The 23,552-nt window shown below is 53.3% G+C and overlaps 1 protein-coding gene across 1 annotated transcript in view; it reads right to left on the bottom strand.

The window, feature by feature from the left end:
* The window catches only part of LRP5 (LDL receptor related protein 5), a gene marked incomplete at its 5' end in the record, with an annotated part of 134,299 nt that overhangs the window by 90,640 nt on the left and 20,107 nt on the right, over positions 1-23,552 (bottom strand). Inside the window, 1 exon segment of the mRNA NM_001135199.1 lies at positions 7,215-7,611. Within this exon segment, the coding sequence (NP_001128671.1) occupies positions 7,215-7,611 (397 nt within the window).

Below are 23,552 nucleotides of genomic sequence, written 5' to 3'. Positions count from 1 at the left end.
GGTGACCGCGCCCAGCTGCCATCACCAAGCCCCTCTCCATGGGGACAGGATAAGAGGGGCATCACATGGAACAGCTCTCCAGACAGTCCCTCTCAAGCTGCTGTCTCCTGTGCATCTAGTGAGAACCCAGCCAACACAGGGAAGCTGGGAATTGCTCTTCCCATTAGACAGATGAGAAAACTGAGTCCCTAAAAGGCTGGCCTGTCCCAGGTTACAGGCGCTGAGCGGCAGCTCTGGGAACACACTTGGTGTCTGCTGAGGGCCTGAGCCGGGCCATCATATGACTCACCCTTCGCCAGCAAAGCCCGGGTGTGGGTGAACTTTTCCTGGCAGCCTGGGACTCCAAGGTGCTGGCAGCCAGCCCAGCGAAGCCTCCCGCGTGCCTGGGGTAGACGCCTTGCTTTACCTGCCCGTCCCCAACCCCTAGGAGCCCAGACAGAGCCCAGAACCCCTGCCACCTCCTAAGAAGGTGTCAGGGGCATCAGTCTGGAGTTGGAGGGGATCCACACAGGCCTTCCCCCAAACGCCCCACCGTGGCCCATAGAAAAAGCTGGAAAACGTGCAGGAGCAGGGGCCTCCGCATGGAGCATAATTCACATTCCTTCCCCGAGTTTCATAACAGAGGCCTGCTGGTTTCCTTAAATGGGGAATTGGCGAGCCAGTCGGTGACCAGAGACTGGTTGGCGTGGACATGCTCTTGCAGAGTCTCAAATGCTACCACAAGCCCAGCCAAATTCCACGGAGGAAAATCGACTTCCGAAGAAAAGCGCTGCAGCATGGCCTTCGTGCCGAGCCAGCTGCGGTTGTGGTTGTGTGTTATTTTAGGGAAGGGCCATTTTGCATTTTAAAGAGGGGGTTGGGTTTCACCCTGGCTTTAATTTGAGACCCGGGGGTCACTGTGGCCCCTTGTCAGGCTGGTACAGGCCGGGGCCTCCTCCCATGCTAAGCCAGTGTCTTTCTGGCCCCAGATCCTCAGGGGCCAGAGGGTCATCCCCAGAGCCCACTCTGCCACCCATGTGGGCACCCTAGCACTGGGAGGGACGTGCCTTCCCCCAACCCTGCCTTGACGTCTGCGCAGGGCCACCTGCGTTGCTGAAACTGCAACCAAGTCGAGTCTCAGGAGGGGCCCTCCTGGTTGCAGGGCTCTTGATCCTTTTGGCCACGTGCACACTGAGGTGGACGCTCGGACCCAGAGACTCCCTTCCTGATGACGGCCGGGGCCGGAACCACCTCCTCTGAGGAAGGACCCTGCTGAGGGACAGCACTGCAGGAGGGCACAGGAGATGATGGGGGCTCTAGCAGGGCCGGGAGGAAGGCCAAGATGCTCCTGCAACCTGGTGCCTGTGGCCAGGACAGAGGACAAAACCCCCAGTCTCAGGACAGTGGTCCTGCCCTGGGACTCAGTGCCCACACTTCTGCCTGTGGACCGCTATTCACGTCAGTATTTGGCGAGCGGAGTGGGGGTTGCTGCCCACGGGCGCTGTGACAGGCTGGAATCCTCTCCCTCTCCCCATCCAGTGACGTGGAGCCTAAAGGGACAGTCAGCACCTCAGGGTAGGACCATGGCTGGTGTCATCGGCATCACTGGATCTGATGAGTGGGAGCTGGCACGCCACTGTTTTCACTCTCATTCAAATGACTGGAGCAAAGGGAGGGTGTGGGGAGAGGCCCAGGAATCAACACTAAGGTCAACTCTGCCCCAGGGGCAGGGGTGGGAGTGAACAGCCACAGGTGTGATCCTGGGGAGGGCTTCTGGGAGAGAATTGAGAGGCAAGCACTTTAGTAAAGGAATCATTTCATTTCAAATGGTTAAGAAAAGCCAGAGCCAAACAGGGACGGCTGGCTCCCAAAGATGATGCAGGCAAAGTCAGCTCAAATCTGAGCACGGGAAAGACTGCTCCTAACCAAGGGCCTAGCATCTCCCAAGCAAGCACCAAGTACCTCCCAACCAAGTGCCAAGCACCTCCCAATCTAATACCTCCCAACCAAGCACCTAGCACCTCTCAACTGGACACCAACAACTTCCAACCAAGTGTCAAGCACCTCCCAAGCAAGTGCCAATTACCTTCCAACCGAGCACGTAGCACCACCAACTGAGCATCATGCACCTCCCAAAAGAGCACCTAGCACCTCCCAACTGAGCACTCCCAACCTAGCACTGAGCACCTCCCAACCAACATGGCAAAAGCCATAAGGAAGTAAAAAGAGAAAACCATTCAGGCATGGAGACTAGACTTCTGGTATTGAGGAAAGGGCATTTTTACTATAATGACAGCTAACATTTGTTGAACTCACAAACTGTTCTTGGTGTTTTCCACATGACGTACAGACAGGGATACTGAGGCACAGAGTGGCACTGTGCCATCCTTGTCTCATCTTTTTTTTTTTTTTGAGACGGAGTCTCGCTCTGTCGCCCAGGCTGGAGTGAAGTGGCCGGATCTCCGCTCACTGCAAGCTCTGCCTCCCGGGTTTACGCCATTCTCCTGCCTCAGCCTCCCGAGTAGCTGGGACTACAGGCACCCGCCACCTCGCCCGGCTAGTTTTTTTGTATTTTTTTAGTAGAGACGGGGTTTCACCGTGTTAGCCAGGATGGTCTCGATCTCCTGACCTCGTGATCCGCCCGTCTCGGCCTCCCAAAGTGCTGGGATTACAGGCTTAAGCCACTGCGCCCGGCCCTTGTCTCATCTTTCTATCGAACCCACATGCAGAGTGCCAGCAAATCCAGTTGTCTTTCTCTTCAGAACAGATCCCGAATCTCACCACACCTTACCCCACCAAGTGAGGTGTCCCCACTGCTGCTTTCTGTCGCCAGGATCCCGGTAATAACTGTGGACAGGGCTCCTGCCCCCATGCCACCCACACTACAGCTCACTCTCGCTCCAGCCACCAGGGGATGCCCTCCAGCACGAGTCAGACCTGGCACCTCCTCTGCTCGAGACCTGATGTGTCCTCTCCTCACACCTTGGGCCCTGTTCCCCTACATTCTGCTACAGCCCCTCAAACAGGCCCCACCCCAAACCAGCCCAGGGTTTGCACTGGCTGATTCCTCTGCCTGGAGGGCGCCGCTCCCAGATAGCCAGACGGCTGCTTCCAGTCTCGGCTCAAAAGTCACCAAGAGCCCAGCACCTGAGCTCCGAGAGAAGCCCCTCGCCACAGCACCCGGGCACGGCTTTATCCCCCCACACACACATCCCTCTCAAACACTATTCATTTACCGTCTCCTCCCATCCACTGAAAGGGTCAGAGACGGAGCTATACCTGCTGCATGGGGAGCAGGACCAGCGCACAAGGGTTCACAAATGTGGGTGGATGCCTGGTTGGGAGGTGAGGGAGCTGCAGCGACCCACACTGGGAGGGAACGCAAGGATAGGAGGAGCATAGGTTCCAGTGACACAATGGCCGCGGCAGCCGCTGGTGAGCAACCGCAGGCCGGCCCCGGGAGAGGGCTTCCAGCAGGCTGCTATCTTTGGCCTCTCCCACCACTGCTGATGCCCCCTCCAAGCCAGAGAGACTGCTACACCAGCTGACCCTTCCAAAAAGAAGGTCAGTAACCCCACAGCTCCTGGAGCCACAGTGCAGGGGGAGAGGGCTGAGAGGGCGACAGTTCACCAGGCGGAACAGAGGCCGCCCTGGAAGTCAGCTGGCTCCGGGCAGCTGCAGGTGGCCAGCCCACTGGGAGGGCAGCGAGGGCATAAGAGGGGCCCCAGGGATAAGCGGTTGCCCAGCACAGCACCCCTGGGAGGCTAGGGGCACTTCTCAGGTGGTGGGGGCACGAGGCTACTCTGGCCTGACCTCAGGGACTCAAAATACTTTGGCCATAAATTCCACCACATCCCACCCCTGCTGGTACCCCGTACTTACACACAGACTGGTTCAGAGGCAGACACTCTCGCGCACATACTCGTTCACACAGGCACATACACGCACATGCATAATCACGCGCGCGCACTCACACAGACAAGCATACAAATACCCGCTCACACACGTGTGCACACGCACGCACACAGGCTCACACGTATGCACGCACATGCGTGCGTGCGCGCACACATACACACACACACACACACAGGCTCACATCCTCCCACTCCCACACTCAGTTGCTCAGACACACACACCTGGCTCACACAAACCTATTGGGCTCTGAAAGGCTCCAGCCCTTCCCGTGCTTGTCAGAAGCCAGTCAATGGCTTCTTAAGTCACCGCACAGAGCAAAGAGGTGAACTTGGCCACCATGGCACTCTGCTTCCCCAGCTCCCAAACCCCAGCCTTGGTGAGGACACTCTCATTCCCACTACCCCGGGCAGGCCCAGAGGAAGGGCATCTGCAGGGTATGGCAACCAGCCCCTCCCGCCCGGCTCCTGCAGCCAGCGCCATGGGAGTCAGGGGGAGGTCACTGCGAAGGGCAACAGCAAGTTGGTGGCCTCAGGACTAAAGCCCAGGGGTCTTCGGTCCTACTCCAGAGTTTGGACACTGTCCCACAGGGCATGGAAAAGGGAAGGGCTCCCAGAGCCCTGACTTCAGGGAGGAGGGCGGGTGGGCTCCTGTGGCAGGCCTGGATGCGTGGCTGCCCAGTCCTGAGACTTTCTAATCTAGAAGATCTAGGTCAGGCCGGGTGCAGTGGCTCACACCTGCAATCCCAGCACTTTGGGAGGCCGAGGCCGGTGGATCACTTGAGATTAGGAGTTTGAAACCAGCCTGGTGAAACCCTGTCTCTACTAAAAATACAAAAACTAGCCAGGTGTGGTAGTGCATGCCTGTAATAACAGCTACTCAGGAGGCTGAGGCAGGAGAATCGCTTGAACCTGGGAGGTGGAGGTTGCAGTGAGTTGAGATCATGCCATTGCGCAAAGAAGATCTAGGCCGGTCCCTCATCCGGTGAGGTCCAGGCTGGGAGTGCTGAGAGACTGTGGTGACACTGTATGAACTAACAGGCAAAGGGCTTCCAACTGAGCCTGGGAATGGGGGGAAAAGGCTCCTGTGTTCTAGTCAGAGACCTCTGCCAACCAGTTCTCACACGAACTCAGCACAGAACCTGACAGGTCAGCAAGGGCCAGGGCTCAGCACAGCCCAGGTAAGGGTGTGTGTACAGCCCTCCGAGTCACTCCCAGGCTGCAAGAGGAGGGACGAAGGAGGGACAACGGGCGTCCAAGCAAACTGTTCCCTCTGCTCGGGAGTCTGGGGTGACCTGGCCTAGCTGGCCAGTGGAGCTGGGCCACCTCCCCTTAAACTCTCCACCCCGGACTTCGACTCCAAGGAGGTTCTTCGCTTTCCTGCCACCCACCGTCTCCCCACCTGGGATCATGGCCAGGCCCTGAGCCTTCAAGGGCCCAGGTGAACTCAGCCAGACGAGGAGCTGAGGAGGACACAGGGCAGCTTCCAAAACAGACCCAGGTTCTGCTTCCAGATGAGGAGCTGCACTTTTTCAGCCAATGCAGTTAGAAAGCCAGGAGAAGGCGCAGATTCCACCTGCCTGAGAGTCTGCACTTCCCAGGCCACCCACCATACACACAGCAAAGATGTGTTTAACCATTCAGACCCACAGTCAACCCCATCAGACATGCAAGTTTTAAAAAGGAACGTAACTATGAGCCAGGTGTGGTGGCTCCATGCAAATCCCAGCACTTTGGGAGGCCAAGGTGGTGGATCACACAAGGTCAGGAGGTGAACCAGCATATAGCCACCCTAGTGCAGAAGCCCCATCTCTACACCAAAATACAAAAATTACCTGGTAGGCGGTATGATAAGCAAACTGCATCGTCCAGCGCTTTGGGAGGCCGAGATGGGCGGATCAAGGGTCCAGGAGATGTTGAGTATCCCTGGCTAACGGTGAAACCCATTCTACTAAGTAAAAATAGCCGGGCGAGGTGTAGCGCCTATAGTCCCAGCTACTGGGAGGCTGAGGCAGGAGGAATAGAAGCGTGAACCCAGGCTGGGAGCTTGCAGTGAGCTGAGATCATGCTGCTCCAGCCCTGGAACAAAAAGCATGAGACTCCGTCTCAAAAAAAAAAAAAAAAAAATTACCTGGGCATGGTGGTGGGCGCCTATAATTAACTACTTGGGAGGCTGAGGCAGGAGAATCATGAGCCAGGAGGCAGAGGTTGCAGTGAGCCCGAGATCATGTCACTACACACACCAGCCTAGGCAACAAAACAAGAACTCCATCTCAATTAAAAAAAAAAAAAAAAAAAAAGGCGGAGGCCAGCGTGGCTCCGCGCCACCGCAATCCCAGCAACACTTGGGAGGCTGAGCAGGCAGATCATGAGGTCAGGAGGTGGGGGCCATCCTGGCCTGCAGTGAAACCCGTCTCTACTAAAATACAAAATTAATCGGGCATAAAGTGGTGGGCACCTGTAGCCCAACACAGGGGAGGCGAGGCAGGAGAATGAACCTGGGGGAGGCGGGCTTCACAGTGAGAGCGTCAGAGATGCTGCCAGCTCCAACAAAGGGTGACAAGCGGATTCTGTCTCACAAAAAAAGAAACATATTGCTAAGATATCAAAGGGAAGTAATTCTCTCTTAGCAAATCAGAAGCTGAGTTCTTCTTTACTGTTTTTGGACGGGTCTCCTTTGCTCATGAAAAGAGCTGAAGTGCATTGGGCAGGTCACAGTCCACTAGCCTCAATCTCTGAGCTCAAATGTTCTCCTATGGCCCTCAATGAGATTACAGGTGCCTGCATCACAGAACAATTTTAAAATGGGGGCCTAGGCGGTGGAGGTGGCTCAGCCTGTAATCCTTTACTTTGGGAGGCAGAGGCGAGGCGGATGCGAGATCAGGAGATCAGAGACCATCCTGCTCTGGTGAAACCCCGTCTCTAAAAATACAAAAAAGCTAGCGGGTGAGTGGTGCCTGTAGTCCCAGCTACTCGGGAGGCTGAGGCAGGAAAAGATAGAAATGGCAGGCCAGAGCTTGCAGTGAGCTGAGACTGACCACTGCATCCCAGCCTGAAGCTGACAGAGCCAAGGAGTCCGTCTCAAAAAAAATGGGGCCTCACCATGTTGCCCAGTCTGGTCTTGAACTCCTGGACTCAAGTGATCTACCCACCTTGGCCTGCCAGAGTGCTGGGATTACAGGCATGAGCCAAAGCACCCCCCATGAACTCGTTTTAAGATTCACATCTTTTTTCTGAAAAATAACTTGGGCTCACATAAATTCGAGAGAGAAACGGTGACGCTCCCCGCCCCCTGGACCCAGGCAGAGTCGCAGCAGGGTTTACCCGTGAGCGGGATCCAAGGCGATGGCCCTCGGCTGGTCAAGGTCCTGCCAGAAGAGGACTTTCCGGGATGTGCCATTGAGGTTGGCGACCTCGATGCGGTTGGTCTCTGAGTCCGTCCAGTACAGCTTCTTGCCCACCCAGTCGCAGGCAAGGCCATCAGGCGAGACTAGGCCGGAGATGACCACATTCTGCACGGCGGCCCCCGTCTGGTTCAGGTAGGTCTGCTTGATGGCCTCCTCGCTCACATCTGTCCAGTACACGGCTCCCTTGGAGAACTGGAAGTCCACTGCGGCCGCATCCTCCAGGCCACTGACCACAATGGTGGACTCCAGCTTGACTCCGCCAGCGTCCACCAGCCGTACGTCCCGGCGGTTGGCAAATAGCAGGAGTGGCGAGGCTGTGGGGCAGAAGCAAACCGTGAGGGCCACTGGCTAAGCCAGCAGGACACACAGCCCTGGGATGCGGCACTATGCCCAGAGCACTCCTGGCACTGCCCCGCTCATGCCCAAGACCTCCAGTTCCTTCCTCCCACCCCCAAGGCGCTCTCAGGAAGTTGCCTGGGTGGCCCCGGCCCACACCATTCAGAGGCTCCTGCAGCACAACAAACAGCCTTCTTACCGCATTCAGTGACAGCAACTGGTTTTTCTTTTTTTTGAGACGGAGTCTCGCTCTGTCACCCAGGCTGGAGTGCAGTGGCGCGATCTCTGCTCACTGCAAGCTCCGCCTCCCGGGTTCACGCCATTCTCCTGCCTCAGCCTCCTGAGTAGCTGGGACTACAGGCACCCGCCACTGCGCCCGGCTAATTTTTTGTATTTTTAGTAGAGACGAGGTTTCACTGTGTTAGCCAGGATGGTCTCAATCTCCTGACCTCGTGATCCGCCAGCCTCGGCCTCCCAAAGTGCTGGGATTACAGGCGTGAGCCACCGCGCCCGGCCTAGCAACTGTTTGTTTACCACCTGCTACGTCTGTTTCCCCAGGTACGGGTGACCCTTCCTGCCACACCCACCACCTCCCACGTCGTCCTCCAGAGGCTGCTGGGGCCCTGTCCTGTTCTAGAGAGAAGCCACATCCCCTTTGTTGGCCTGACACAGAGGATGGGGACATGAAGGCACAGCCCTGGCCATGCTGCCTGCTATAGACCCAGCCACAGGGCCACACTTTTTGAGGGGTTCAAAGCCCAGGCCAGACAGAGCCTCCAGATTCCCTTATAAGTCTTTGACCACTGTCCAAGCTCAGGCCCCTTTCTTTGGCCTATGGCCTCTGCTTCCCATCCACCCCTGTATTCCATATTTCTCCCACCCTGCTTCTAGACATTCCTACAACGAACACATTTAAAGGGTCACTCTGGAATGCCACCCCTTGGCTCAGACACCTTTCACAGCTCCCTGTGCCAGTGCCATGCAGAACAAGGTCAGACTCCCTAGCCTGGCCTCCAAGGCCTTGGCCCCTGGCCTCACCTACACTTCCCTCCACCAGCCCACCCCAAGCATTCCTGATCTGCCTGCGGCTGGGCTGGCTCTGTCACCTCCCTCTGCACCCCAGCCCTCAGCCCCTTCTGCCTGTGCAAGAGGCCTCATCTCACAGCCAAGCGTCTCATTCCCACAACAGGCTGAATGAGAATCAGGAGAGGTCTTGAGACCATCACCCCACCAGACACCTCAGACGTCTGCCCAGGAGGGTCCAGCAACCCCCAACACAGACTCAGAGGGACTAAAAAGCCACATGAGGAGTGGACACGAGGAGGTAAGGGCCTCCAGGGAGCTCCATCAGTCCGTGTCTGCTACCAGCAGGGCTAGGCTGGGCTGGCCACAAACACCTCCAAAAAACCTCTGAAGCCTTGGCTCAAAACAGCTGACATTCCTCATGAAAACTGCAGATCCCTGGGCCCTCCTGTGCAGATAGGGGAGCCCGGCCAACCCCACATTCCCATCTTCATCAAGAAAGAGAAACCCAAAACAAACTCAACTCAGGCAATGACAGTCACGGAACTGAATCCTGTAGCTAGTTCAGTTGGTTTCATTTTAGCAGGGGAAAGATTTGCAGCCTCTATGAGGGCACCCGGGAGCACAAAGGACCAGAGTATGGCCCAGGAGACCCCAGGGCAGTGCGATAGATAGTTCCAAGCACGGGCCCCCCTGCCAAGACAAGCACTGGCTCAAATCCTGGCCCCTCCTGTTCCCAGGGGATATTCTCCGATGGATGGGAGGACACACAGAGGACCTGAGGCCAGGAAAATGACAGCGGAGACTCCGCCACCTCACCCGTGCTGTCATAACCTTAGGTCTACAGTTCTTCGTGGCAATGAGGGACATGGTGAAAGCCAAACAACGGGAAGGCAAAGGCAACAAATAAAGACAAATGGGACTTCATGGAATTTAAAGATTCTGTGCATCAAAAGACACTGTCGAGAGAGTAAAAAGGCAACCCCACAGAATGAGAGAAAATATTTCCACATCATAGATCTACTAAGAGATTAATATCCATGAAATATAGAGAACTCCTAAAACTCAACAATGAGAAAACAACCAACCCAACTCAAAAATGGGCAAACAACTTGAACAGACGTTTCTCCAAAGACGACATATAAATGGCTAATAAACACATCAAAACAGGCTTAACATACCCTTCATCACCAAGGAAATGCAAGTCAACACTACAATAAGATACCGCCTTGCACCAATGAGGACGGCTACTATCCAAACACAAAACACCAAGCGCTGGTGAGGATGTGGAGCAACTGGAACCCTTGTGCACCACTGGCAAACATGTAAAATGGTGCAGCTACTATGGAAAACAGCATGGCAGTTTCCCCAAAAACTTAAACATAGAATTACTACAGGACCCAGCAATTCCGCTTCAGGGTATATACCCAAAAGAACTGAAAACAGGGACACGATCAGATATGCATACACCTTGGATCACAGCAGCATCCCTCCCAACAGCTAAAACATGGAGGCGGCCGGGCATGGTGGCTCGTGCCTGTAATCCCAGCACTTTGGGAGGCTGAGGAGGGTGGATCACCTGAGGTCAGGAATTCGAGACCAGCCTGGCCAACATGGTGAAACCCCATCTCTACTAAAACTACAAAAATTAGCCGGGCGTAGTGACGAGCACCTGTAATCCCAGCTAGTTGCGAGTCTGAGGCAGGAGAATCGCTTGAACCCGGGAGGCAGAGGTTGCAGTGAGCCAAGATTGTGCCACTGCATTCCAGCTGGGGCGACACAGCAAGATGCTGTCTCAAAAAAAAAAAAAAAAACAACAACAACAAAACAAAACCAAACGTGGAAGCAACCCACGTATCAACTGCGGGATGAATGATGAGGCAAAATGTACTCCATCCACACAATGGAGTATTATTCAGTCCTAAAAAGGAAAAAGATTCTGGCCAGGCGCAGTGGCTCACACCTGTGATTCTAGCACTCTGGGAGGCCAAGGCGGGTGGATCACCCGAGGTCAGGAATTCAAGACCAGCCTGGCCAAGATGGTGAAACCCCGTCTCTACAAAAAATACAAAAATTACCAGGCATGGTGGCACGCACCTGTAGTCCCAGCTACTAAGGAGGCTGAGGCAGGAGAATTGCTTGGACCCGGGAGGCAGATTTTGCAGTGAACCGATATCGCGCCATTGAACTCCAGCCTGGGTGACAGAGCAAGACTCTGTCTGAAAAAAAAAAAAAAAAAAAAGGAGATTCTGACACATGCTACAACGTGGGTGGAACTTAAGAATGTTATGCTAAGTGAACTAAGCCAGATATAAAACACAAATACTTTATGATTCAATTTATATGAAGTACTTATGGTAGGCAAATTCATTGAGACAGAAAGTAGAATGGTGGGACCAGGGACTGGGGGAGGAGGACTGGGACCTGCTTAAGGGGGAAGGTTTCGGTTGGGAATTAAAGAGTTCTGGGCCGGGCGCGGTGGCTCACACCTGTAATCCCAGCACTCTGGGAGGCCAAGGCGGGCGGATCACTTAAGGCCAGGAGTTCGAGACCAGCCTGGCCAACATGACGAAACCTTGCCTCTACTAAAAATACAAAAATTAGCCAGGCATGGTGGCACACACCTGTAATCCCAGCTACTCGGGAGGCTGAGGCAGGAGAATCACTTGAACCTGAGAGACGGAGGTTGCAGTGAGCTGAGATCAGATCATCCCATTGCACTCCAGCCTGGGTGACAAAGCGAGACTCCATCTCAAAAAAAAAAAAAAAAAAAGGAAAAAGAAAACAAAATCAAAAAATGGGATGTTGTAACTGCAGCGGAACTGGACATTCTGACCTCTCACAAGAGGAGATGGCCACAGCTAAGGCATTTATCTCCAAATCTCACCCCCTCCCTTCCCCAAACAGGTCCAAACAGATAACGAAGAAAACTCAGGGTCAAAGGCAACAACTCTGCAGCTCACAGGCAGGACCCCCAGGCCCCACCCCTGACTGGGCTGCGGGCAACATCCCTCGGGCAGGGGAAGGCAGCTGCTCTGGGACACCAGCTGAGGGGTCTGTCTGCATTTCCCCTGCGCCACCCAGCTGCTGGCACCCCAACTCCAAGACACTGAGTTCCCTCCACTCGGTGAGGCTGCAAGGGAAGAGCCCAGGTCCCTGCCCCCAGGCCCTGGCACATTCTGGGGAGTGAGCACCTGCTACCAGAGGTCTGGCCAACAGGTGCACCCAAGGATGAGATGCCAGCCTCAAGGGGGTCCGCAGGTGCACAGGAATCACGCCCAGGACGCGGAAGCGCCTGGGGCCTTCAGAGACCGGAAGCAGCACTGAGGCCTGGGGGCAGGAAGGGCCTTCGCAGGGAAGACAGTTGTGTGTGAGACCCAGAGGGCATTGGTGGCACAAGCGGGTGGAACCATCACCAACAAGGACACCCACAGCACACCCAGGCCAGGTGGCCCCTACACGGTGTGTTCCCGCTCATCATCCTAGCCACTGGAGCAGGGATGACTGAGACTCCCATTTTGTGAATGAGGTCAACTGTGCCCCATGCCCTGGCTGCCCCTGTGGCAAGGGCCCCCAGCTTGTCCCCACTCACCAATGAAGGTGGATCCGCCCAGGCTGAAATTCCATGGTTCTTGGGGTCACAGGCCTTTTGAGAAACTGGTCCACCTCCTCAGACACACACACACCCAGACACACAAACACATATACACAGTGCTGTCGCCCAGGCCCCATGAAGTCCCCCTACCAGGGTGGACCCAGCTCCGGCCGGAGAGTCCCCTGCTAACACAGGCACAGAGTGGGACTAGACACGGAACTTTACTCTAAATCAGCTTCCTTGGACAACAATGACACAGACTGTCTCGGGAGGCGGCGAGCCCCCATCACCGCGGGTGTTCAAGTAGGTGGGGGACCGGGCCTGCCAGGCCTGTCCCTCCCCAGGCAGACACTGGCCCCAGTGTGTCTGACGCTGGAGGATCCCACAGACAAGGCCTCCCATGGGCTGTGTCTTCCAGGCAGGAGGGGAACCCGGGTAAAGGCAGGCATACCTGCCCTTAGGGGCAGTCCACAGTGCCCAGCAACCCAGTAAACCCTTCCCCACTACAGCTGGAGGTCCCAGCGGGGAGCCCTGGCCAGCCCAGGGGAGGGAGGCAGGAAACCCTGGGTACAAAAGCCCTAGCTCTGCCCTGCTTCTCCCCAAACTGGAAAGACCACATTTCACCACAGTTTACACTCTCGGCTGTTCAGGTGCATTCTTCAAAGGCCAGAGATGGGGGTGTTTTTTAATTTCCTGTGCTTTTCCCAACCCACACTGGGGGAGGCCGGGAGAGCCGGGCAGCAGCGGCAGGCCCCGGGGACATCTGTGGGCACAGCCAGGGCGAGGCCCGTCGTGGCAGGCAGGCTCCTTCCAGGAGCCGCTCTGGCTTCTAAGACACTTAGAAACAATCACACACTCAATTTCTAAGTTTAAGAGGAACCCACATCGCTCTCCCACCACCTGGGGAGCTGGCTTTCCTTTGGAAGGACCTGGCAGTGGCCCCAGGGTCCACAGCAAGTAGGAGGGCTCTGTGTGGGTGGTCCCTGCCCTTCCCCAGAAAGCAGAGATGGCACCTCCTCTTCTGCTCCCGCTCCTGCCCACCAGGGCCTGTGGAGCTCTGGGTGATGGGGGCATCCTCTGAGAGGCCCCATGCCAAGGCCCTACAGCCCCCTCTTCTCCAAAGAGGAAAGAAACCCAGACAAAGAAAACCCAGCCTTTGGTGGGGAGAGTGGAGAACATGGCAGGAGCAGAACCCGATGGGAGGGAGAGAGAAGAGCAGAGCAGCTGGCTCGGTAGCTCACACCTATAATCCCAGCACTGGCCGAGGAGAGAGGATCATCTCAGGCCAGGAGTTCAAGACCAGCCTGGGCAACATAGCAAGACCGCATCTCTACAAAAACTTCTTTTAAAGCTTAAAAGAAAAAAAAAAAAGCGAAGAGGACAGTTCAGAAGAGAAGCCTGTAAAAGCAGCACACTAAGGAAGAGATGCAGCCCAGGCAGCAGGAGGGGCTGGCTGGCCACGGGCACTCACTCCTCCAGCAGGCGAGCGCCCAGCACCAGCTGGCCCACCCAGGCACCCAAGACACAGGCCTGAATGGCTCCGTATTCCTTTTTTTTTTTTTGAGACGGAGTCTGGCTCTGTCACCCAGGCTGGAGTGCAGTGGCCGGATCTCAGCTCACTGTAAGCTCCGCCTCCCGGGTTTTTTACGCCATTCTCCTGCCTCAGCCTCCCGAGTAGCTGGGACTACAGGCGCCCGCCACGTCGCCCGGCTAGTTTTTTGTATTTTTTTTAGTAGAGATGGGGTTTCAACGTGTTAGCCAGGATGGTCTCGATCTCCTAACCTCGTGATCCGCCCATCTCAGCCTCCCAAAGTGCTAGGATTACAGGCTTGAGCCACCGCGCCCAGCCAATGGCTCCGTATTCCTGTGGGTGGTAATAAACAAGCAATAAACATAGCCAATAAGGACACCTTACTAATGTTACATCATAAATGCTGCGGATCAGGGCAACGGTGCAGGGTGAAGTGGGTCGGGCAGTTGCATGCTACATGAGACAGTCAGGGCAGGCCTTGCTAGGAGAGAAGGAGCCGGCAGGCCTGGGCAAAGGTCCCGGGGTGGGAGCACACTGGAGCAGAGCGTGGGGGGGTCATGGCAGGTGCTGGTCCTCTGGGCTCCTTCCCACATGATGTGCCCATGTGGCCAAAGGCTCTCATTTCACAGCCTCCTGCAGATCAGGGGTCACAGCTACACAGCCCCCAGATACCATCAGAAAGGTGCCTCGGCCTGCTCCAGGTCATTCCATCCAGTGATGACCTGCCGACCTCTAGCCTGAGCTCTGGGCAGTGTAATTCCAGAAGGAGGAGAAAGGAAGGCAACAGACCTGGGGCGATGACGGATGCACAGGCTGCAGGAGACACCTGAGGCTGCACCTTGGAGCCTCAGTTCTGGGTGTGGGTAGGGGACAGACAGGCTGACGGCTGAAGCAGCCCGCCCGGCCACCATCACACTCCAGGACCCACCAGATCACCATAAAAAACAGAAAGTCATCTGCCAGCTCAGACTGCAAAACAAACCTTTCAGAAAACACGGTGGGAACTGTTGCATCATGAACATAAAATAATTACGCCCTCTCCCCAGGGATCACCCCTGCAGGAGTCTGTCCCAAGAAACACCAGAAAGAAGGAAAAAGTCTTAGTCACAGTATTTGCTGAGGCCTTATTTGTAACAGCAAAAAAAAAAAAAAAAAAACTGAACGATCTCCAGCAGCAGGGGTAACTAGACTATTGTCTCCGTGGAAAGGTGGCACCAATTAAAGTAGTAAGAAAATGACTGCGGTAACATCAAAAATGTTCGACGTGTCAAAACCAAAAACCACACACACAGCGTAACCGTGAACCATGATTTCTACTAGAATGAATGACAGTTATGAGAAAGTGCCAGCGGAGATGAAGATTGAAAAAGGAAAGGTGGCCTCATTAGGGAGATGAGTCTCTGGCTAATATATTGGTAATATTGGTAAATACATACTTTTTAATGTATTTTTAAATTCCAAATTCCATGTATGCTCCTATGAAGCTATTTGTGCAAATATTTTTTTCAGGACCGTACATCACAAGCGCAAAAGGGCCAGGTCAGCTCTCCAGCTCACAGTGACCGCTTCAGAGCAGACGGCAGACTCCAGGGTTAGCAAGCCTGGCTGAGACCTGGCCCACGAGAATCCCTCAACCCCTCCGACCTCAACATCCTGTCTGTGAAATGGGGATAATTACCGCACCTCCACATCAGACAGTGCGAGGCTTAAACAGGATGCTAAATAGAAAAGTGCTCAAGAGGTAACAGCCCGGGGGGGGGGGGGGGGGTAGTGGTTTTCACTAATTAAATGTTGCCCTCATCCAGCCCCCGCCCAGCTCCAACACAAAGCACACACCATTGACTCAGACTCAGGTGCCTGGATTCAAAGCCCGGCCTGGCCTCCAGCTGTGAGATTCCGGGCAGGATTTCCCATCTCCCAGAGCCTCAGTTTCCTCATTCATGAAGCAGGAAGTGATCATTCCCTTTAGTTTCTTTTTATTTTGAGACGGAGTTTCACTCTTGTCGCCCAGGCTGGAGTGTGATGGCACAATCTCGGCTCATTGCAACCTCGGCCTCCCAGTTTCAAGCGATTCTCCCATCTCAGCCTCCTGAGTAGCTGGGATTACAGGCATGCGCCACCATACCCAGCTAATTTTGTATTTTTAGTAGAGACGGGATTTTGCCATGTTGGCCAGGCTGGTCTCGAACTCCTGACCTCAGGTGATCCACCCGCCTTGGCCTCCCAAAGTGCTGGGATTACAGGTGTGAGCCACTGAGCCCAGCTGACAACTGCTTTTAAAGACACCTCTGGCTGCTGTGGAAAACAGCCTGGTAGTGCCTCAAAAAGTTACACATAGAATGATCCTATGACCAGTAATTCCACTTCTACATATGTACCCAAATGAACTGAACCCCTCTACTCATGTATGTACACATACAGGTACACGCATGTTAACAGCAGTGCTCACATAGCCAGACATGGGAACAGCTCAAATGTCCATAACTGATGAAAGTATAAATGAAACGTAGTCTATTCACCACCTGACGGAGGTCAGAGAGACCATAAAAAGGAATGATGCATAAAAAGGAATATTATGACCGGGTACAGTGGCTCACGCCTGTAATCCCAGTACTTTGGGAGGCTGAGGTGGGCGGATCACGAGGTCAGGAGTTTGAGACCAGCCTGGCCAACACGGTGAAACCTCATCTCTACTAAAAATACAAAAATTAGCTGGGCATGGTGGAGGGCGCCTGTAATCCCAGCCATGCCGGAGGCTAAGGCAAGAGAATCCCTTGAACCCGGGAAACAGAGGTTGCAGTGAGCTGAGATTGCGCCACTGCACTCCAGCCTAGGCGACAGACCACAACTCTGTTTCCAAAAAAAAAAAAAAATTAGCCAGGCATGGTGGCAGGTGCATCCCTGTAATCCCAGCTACTTGGGAGACGGAGGCAGGAGAATCGCTTGAACCCAGGAGGCGGAGGTTACAGTGAGCCAACATCCCATCACTATACTCCAGCCTGGGCAACAGAGTGAGACTCTGTCTCAAAAAAAAAAAAAATCCAGTGAGTACTGTTGTTATGTGAACTTCATCCCAATGGAAATGCAGATAATTTGTTTAAAAGGCACCATGCACACTGGGCAGGCTGGCTTCCCTTGGGAGCATCTTCTTTTGCCTGGATTCCCAGTTGGTTTAATTGGGCGTAGAACACCTTCTTCAACCCCGGATTCAGGCAGCCCTGCTCAGCACAAACTCGGTATACCCCGCACTCTGCTGTGGGTTCTTGGCACTATTAGGAGAATGTGAGGGGGTGATTCAAGTCTATCTCTAGTGGGTGCATGTCTGCCACTCCCAGGAATGCCCACTTCTGGCAAGTCAGTGTCAGAGAAAGGCCAGCTCGTGGCCCCTCCTGCCTTGAGCACCAGGACCCGTGATCCGTCCCCACCAGAGCAGAATCAGGAGTTTGAAAACCCAAGTGCCAGCAATCTCATTTTAACCCATGTAAGCATATCCAATATTTATATATAGAATTCGTAACAGATGTCTGGGCTTCCATTCCAATAGCCTATATTTTACACTGTTTATTTACATGGTTACACCAAACAAGACTCAATTCAAGGTAACCCAATCCTTTGCTACTATACCAAAATAAGCAACATTTTCAGTCCATGCCTTATTTATATTCACCAAGCATGACACTGGGCCTCCAACTGCTCATCGGAGCAAGCTGCAGCCTGGACACAAGCTAGAGATTAAGCAGTCAGGAATGATCCTGCGTCCAGTGCCAGCACGATGGGAGAGACCGAGAAACAGAAGACATCAGGGCTCCAGAGTGAAGGAGCCCACAGGTTAGTTGGGCAGGATAGATATACACACACACGCACACTCGCACACACAAAATCACCCAAGAAGAAAAGGCGGGATGAATGCATGGACAGGTAATGCCTGGAGTCTGGGGATGGATCAGCTGACTGCGGGTGGCCCAGGCAGGCTTCCTGGAGGAAGAAGACCTGGCTGTAGGTGTAGTAGGGAGGCTTCCTAGACAGGGAAGATCTGGCTGTGGGTGGAGTGGGCAGGCTTCTGAGAGGAGGAGGAGTTGACTATGGGAACACCTGGCTGTGGGTGAACCAGGCAGGCTTCCTGGAGGAGGAAGACCTGGCTGTGGGTGGACCAGGCAGGCTTCCTGGAGGAGGAACACCTGGCTGTGGGTGAACCAGGCAGGCTTCCTAGACGGGAAGAACTGGCTGTGGTTAGAGTGGGCAGGCTTCCTGGAGGAGGAAGACCTGGCTGTGGGCGAACCAGACAGGCTTCCTAGACAGGGGAAGAACTGGCTGTGGTTAGAGTGGGCAGGCTTCCAAGAAGAGGAAGACCTGGCTGTGGGTAGACCAGGCAGGCTTCCTGGAGGAGGAAGGCCTGGCTGTGGGTGGACCAGGCAGGCTTCTTGGAGGAGGAAGACCTGGCTGTGGGTGGACCATGCAGGCTTCCTGGAGGAGGAAGACCTGGCTGTGGGTGGACCAGACAGGCTTCCTAGAAGGGAAGAACTGGCTGTGGTTAGAGTGGGCAGGCTTCCAAGAGGAGGAAGAGCTGACTGTGGGTAGACCTGGCTGTTGGTAGACTGGGCAGGCTTCCTGGAGGAGGAAGGGCTGGAGCATCGAAAAACAAACATGACTTGGTGAATGTTGAGCATGCCCAGGCCTGACCCGAAGATGCAATTATGCACTCAAATTACTTAATTCTACTCACAGTGCCTCACAAACAACTTCTCTGACACCTAACACAGCTCTGGGCACCTTCTAGCGTCAGCTTCTCAAAGCGGTGATTCACGCTACTACCCTGCACACCTCCTCACACCCCAACCCCAGGGACGGGAGTTCTGCCAGATGCCAAAGCTCCAGGTACGCCTGGGTCTGCTTCCGGGCTCCTCTTGGTCTAACTGTCCACCCCACATCGGCATGACGTGCCGAAAACAAGGCTTTGCAATCTGCCCTGATGCCCGGGGAAGCAAAGCCCTCCCGATTCGTCTCCTTCAGAAACCCCTGGGCTGCCCGGGCCTGTTATACCCCCGACACATTAGACGGTCAGCTCCCCAAGTTCCACAAAGATCAATGCTGGCGTTTTTATGGCATTTTATTTACAGTTTTTACAATATAAAAAAGGAAGGATGCCACAGCTCAGCCAGCAGGACAGAGAAATCTATGATGCTGCTGCTGCACTATTGTTTGTGGTCAAGAAAGTCTGGTTTCAATCATTTATTAAATTGTGGTGGGAGATGGATGGTGGCAGTGGTTACCAGCAACATGAATGTTCTTAATGCCACTGAACTTCACACTTACAAATAGTTACAACGATAAGTGTTACATGTATTTTACCACAATTAAAAACAGGTAAATGCAGCTCGGGCACAGCGGCTCACGACTATTAATCCCAGCACTTTGGGAGGCCAAGCAGGCGGATCACCTGACGTCAGGAGTTCGAGACCAGCCTGGCCAACATGATGAAACCCTGTCTTTTCTAAAAATACAAAAATTAGCCAGACATGGTGGCACATAACTGTAATCCCAGCCTCTTGGGAGGCTGAGGCAGGAAAATAGCTTGAAACCAGGCAGAGGTTGCAGTGAGCTGAGATTCTGCCACTGCACTCCAGCCTGGGTGACAAAAGCAAAACTCTATCTCAAAAAATAAAATATATTTTAAAAAAAAGGTAAATGTAAATGTATAGTATAGTAACATTATGGGCTATTACAAGCTACAAAAACGAATGACTTGGAACTACAGTTACAGCCCTCATTCAGGAGTTTGTTTTAAATGTGGGTTGGTCGCTAAGGCATATACAAAACATTTTGATGTTCAAATATTCCTAGACTTGGACAGTGAGCGCCCCTCTAAGCTAGCTCTTGTGTCCTAGAGGTCCCCACCAGTCCTCCAGAACTTCTTTGCTTTCTTACGCAATAAGATGCCGCACGCTCAGCTTGTACCTCTCCTTGCCCCAGCCCTAGAACCAGCTTCTTCGTGGACAAGCTCTGGCTCCTTTGGGTGGAGAATGGTATTCAGAAACCCAGACCTGGGTGCTGGTGCACTCACTGCTACTTGGGGTCACTGCTTCTAGGCCTCTCTGCTGAAGGAGGTAGGAAATACACGTACAGTCCTCCTTCCCAGATTCCACACTTGAGCTCGCCTACTCGCTAACATTTATTTATATCTCCCAAATCAAACCTCGCAGTACTTCTGCAATCATTCACAGACTTGCAGAGTGTGAAAAAACTGAGTCACCACCACATGTTCCAAACTGAGGTCAACCAAGGCCACAACGTCCCATCTTCTTGCTCCGACTGTCGAGATGTAAGCAAGTGTCCTTCCCTCGGTCTCACTAGTACCATGCTTTGCACATCATTGTGCTTTTTGTGGGCAATTTTGCTGTGTAAAATGTCCCCTGTACATATGCTGAAGTGCTGCGTAGTGCTCCTAGGTGCATGAGGCTACCCCATGCCTTACAAAGAGAATATGCGTTAGAGGCTTTATTCAGGTATGAGCTACCGCGTAGTTGGCCATGAATTCACTGCTAATGAATCAACAATATACAGTAAATAAGGGGCTTTTTAGAGACAGGGTCTCACTCTGCCACCCAGGCTTTAGAGTCCAGTGGTGTGACCTTGGCTCACTGCAGCCTCAACCTCCGGGGCTCAAGTGATCTTCCCACCTCAGCCTCCCAAAGTGCTGGGATTACAAGCATGAGCCACTGCACTCAGCCTAAGGTGTCTTTAAACAGAAACACACATAACACAAGGTTACAGGCTGAGTGCGATGGCTCATGCCTGTAATCCCAATACTTTGGGAGGCCGAGGTAGGAGGATCACTTGAGGTCAGGAGTTTGAGACCAGCCTGGGCAACACGGCAAGACCTCGACTGTATATTTTTTTAAATCAGACAGGTGTGGTGGTGCATGCCTGTGGTCCCAGCTACTTGGGAGGCTGAGGTAGGAAAATGGCCTGAGCCCAGGAGGTCAAGGTTGCAGTGACCCATGATTATACCACTGCATTCCAGCCTAGGGTGACAGAGCAAGACACTGTCTTTAAAAAAAAAACACACACACACACAAAAACGGCCGGGCGCGGTGGCTCAAGCCTGTAATCCCAGCACTTTGGGAGGCCGAGACGGGCGGATCACGAGGTCAGGAGATCGAGACCATCCTGGCTAACCCGGTGAAACCCTGTCTCTACTAAAAAAATACAAAAAAAAAACTAGCCGGGCGAGGTGGCGGGCGCCTGTAGTCCCAGCTACTCGGGAGGCTGAGGCAGGAGAATGGCGTAAACCCGGGAGGCAAGCTTGCCGTGAGCTGAGATCCGGCCACTGCACTCCAGCCTGGGCGACAGAGCAAGACTCCGTCTCAAAAAAAAAAAAAAAAAAAAAAGACAAGGTCACGTATCGATCAGTTGGCAAAAACGCTGTGACCCGAGGCTCACAGGAGCCTAGCCCTAGGATTCCCCTAGGAGCAATGGTTCAGTATTCAATAATTCAGGGTTCACAGTGACTTTATAGAGCATAACTTGCAAGAATAACAAGAACCAACTGTACGCGTGTATGTATACTCACACTTTTATTTTATTTTTATTTTTTCAGACAGAGTCTCACTCTGTCACCCAGGCTGGTGTAAAATGGTGCAATTTCGACTCACTGCAACCTCCACCTCCCAGGTTCAAGTGATCCTCAGCCTCCCAAGTAGCTGGGATTACAGGCGTGTGCCCCCACAACCGGCTAATTTCTGTATGTTTAGTAGAGATGGAGTTTCGCCTTGTTAGACAGGCTGGTCTCAAACTCCTAACCTCAAGTGATCCACCCATCTCGGCCTCCCAAAGTGCTGGGATTATAGGCACGAGCCGCCGTGCCCAGCCTACTACACTTTTATACACACATGCATCTGTGACTATTTCTCTATTTCTGTGCAGGTGTGTGTGGCAGTACCCACAGTCTCAGCCAGACAGTGTCTGGGTACTGTCTAGTCCGCGTTTGTAAGCACCTTCCCCGAAGTGCAAAGCCTGGCTTGTGTTACTGTCCATACGTTTACTTATTTGCTCAATCAATTTACTTATTGGCTCCATAACCAGCTTCCCATCTGCTCCAGTAGCCTCTGCTGTCAGTCACCTCTGCACCCTACCCCACCCTGCTTCCGGATGCTGGGTGCCAATCACCCCCGACACCTCTACATAGCAACCCCCTCTCGACACACTGCTTCTTTATTTAGTATGTATGTATGTATGCATGTATGTATGTATTTGAGATGGAGTCTTACTCTGTTGCCCAGGCTGGAGTACAGTGGCACGATCCAGGCTCACTGCAATCTCTGCCTCCCGGGTCCAAGAGATTCCCCTGCCTCAGCTTCTCAAGTAGCTGGGATTACAGGCGCCCGCTACCATGCCCGGCTAATTTTTGTATTTTTAGTAGAGACAGGGTTTCACCACGTTGGCCAGGCTGGTCTCGAACTCCTGACTTCAAGTGATCCACCCGCCTTGGCCTCCCAAAGTGCTGGAATTATAGGTGTGAGCTACCGCCCCTGGCCTGCTTCTTTAAATGCCAGACACCAACATTTGTGCAGTGTGGCGGGAGGAAAGAATAGGGAGGAGAGCGCACTGCCGGCCCCTGCACTGAATCTGGGGGCAACTGCCATCTCCAGCTCCTGTCTTCCTATCCGTGAACATCTACTGCAGTCCTCTCTAATGTCCTTCTGTAAAGCTGTATTATGTTTTGCATACAGGCCTTGCACATTCGTTCTCAGATATAATCCACGTACTTTAGATAAAATTCAAACCATATTTTAAAAAATAAAACTAGCATGACTATAACAGAGTCTGCAACATTCTCACAGACTTTATGATAAAACATAAAACTTCAGAGATACTTAGGGTGGGGCAGGGACAATGCTGAAGGCTGCCTGGAAGCCTCTCCATCCCTGAGCCAGAATGTCCCATCTCCCCTTCAAGAGGAAATGTTTGAAAAAGCACTGATCTGGCTAAAATGACGGGGACCAGGGAGAAATCTGCGTGACTGTCAAAAGTACAAGTGAGCCGGTCTCCTCCATTCTGAGCACAGCAAAGTTCAATCTCTCCAAGTCCAAGTAGCATATACCTGTTTGCCAAGAATAAAGTTCAGGTGTCTACAAGTGGCTGAAAATATTCACTGCTGGGCCATTAACAACATTCTTGGCAAAATCATACCTTAGCTTCTCGTGGAAATTTCTTAAGGTAGAAGAAACAGGAAACACCCAGACTCGCTTTTATGTAGACAGTTCCATGAAGCTAGGGCCTATCCCCACACCCACGTTTCAATCCTCTGCACGCAGCTCACAGCGCGTTCAACATCTACGCGTCTCTCCTACTGGGGTGGAGGTGGCCACTGAAACCCTCATGCAGCTACGACGACTGCAGTTTTGGCAACACAATTTCATGTTTTCCCTTGGGCTTTCACCCAAGTCGGTGACACAATTCTGCAGTTGTCTAAAGATTCAAAATGAGGGACTTGACATTTACAACAATAATAAAATCTTGGGTTTCCTTTAACCAAGCACACGTTCTGCCTTTTATAGGAAGCTCTGCAAACTCAAGCTGGAGTGGGATACTTGCTGACATCTTCAAGCACCCCAGGAATAGCTCTGCTCCCCCATTTCCACCTTGGCTCAACTATCTATATCCCACCAATTCCCCCAACATCCCTCCAACTGTCCATCCATCCACCCAAGGACCTGCTAAGCCAGGAGGTCTCTCCCATCTACCCCGCAACTTGGCCTCAGCCCCCAAGG

The sequence above is a fragment of the Papio anubis genome, chromosome 12 (assembly GCF_008728515.1).
Source record: "Papio anubis isolate 15944 chromosome 12, Panubis1.0, whole genome shotgun sequence".
Classification (NCBI taxonomy): domain Eukaryota; kingdom Metazoa; phylum Chordata; class Mammalia; order Primates; family Cercopithecidae; genus Papio; species Papio anubis.
This window is presented reverse-complemented; position numbering and strand designations above follow the sequence as displayed.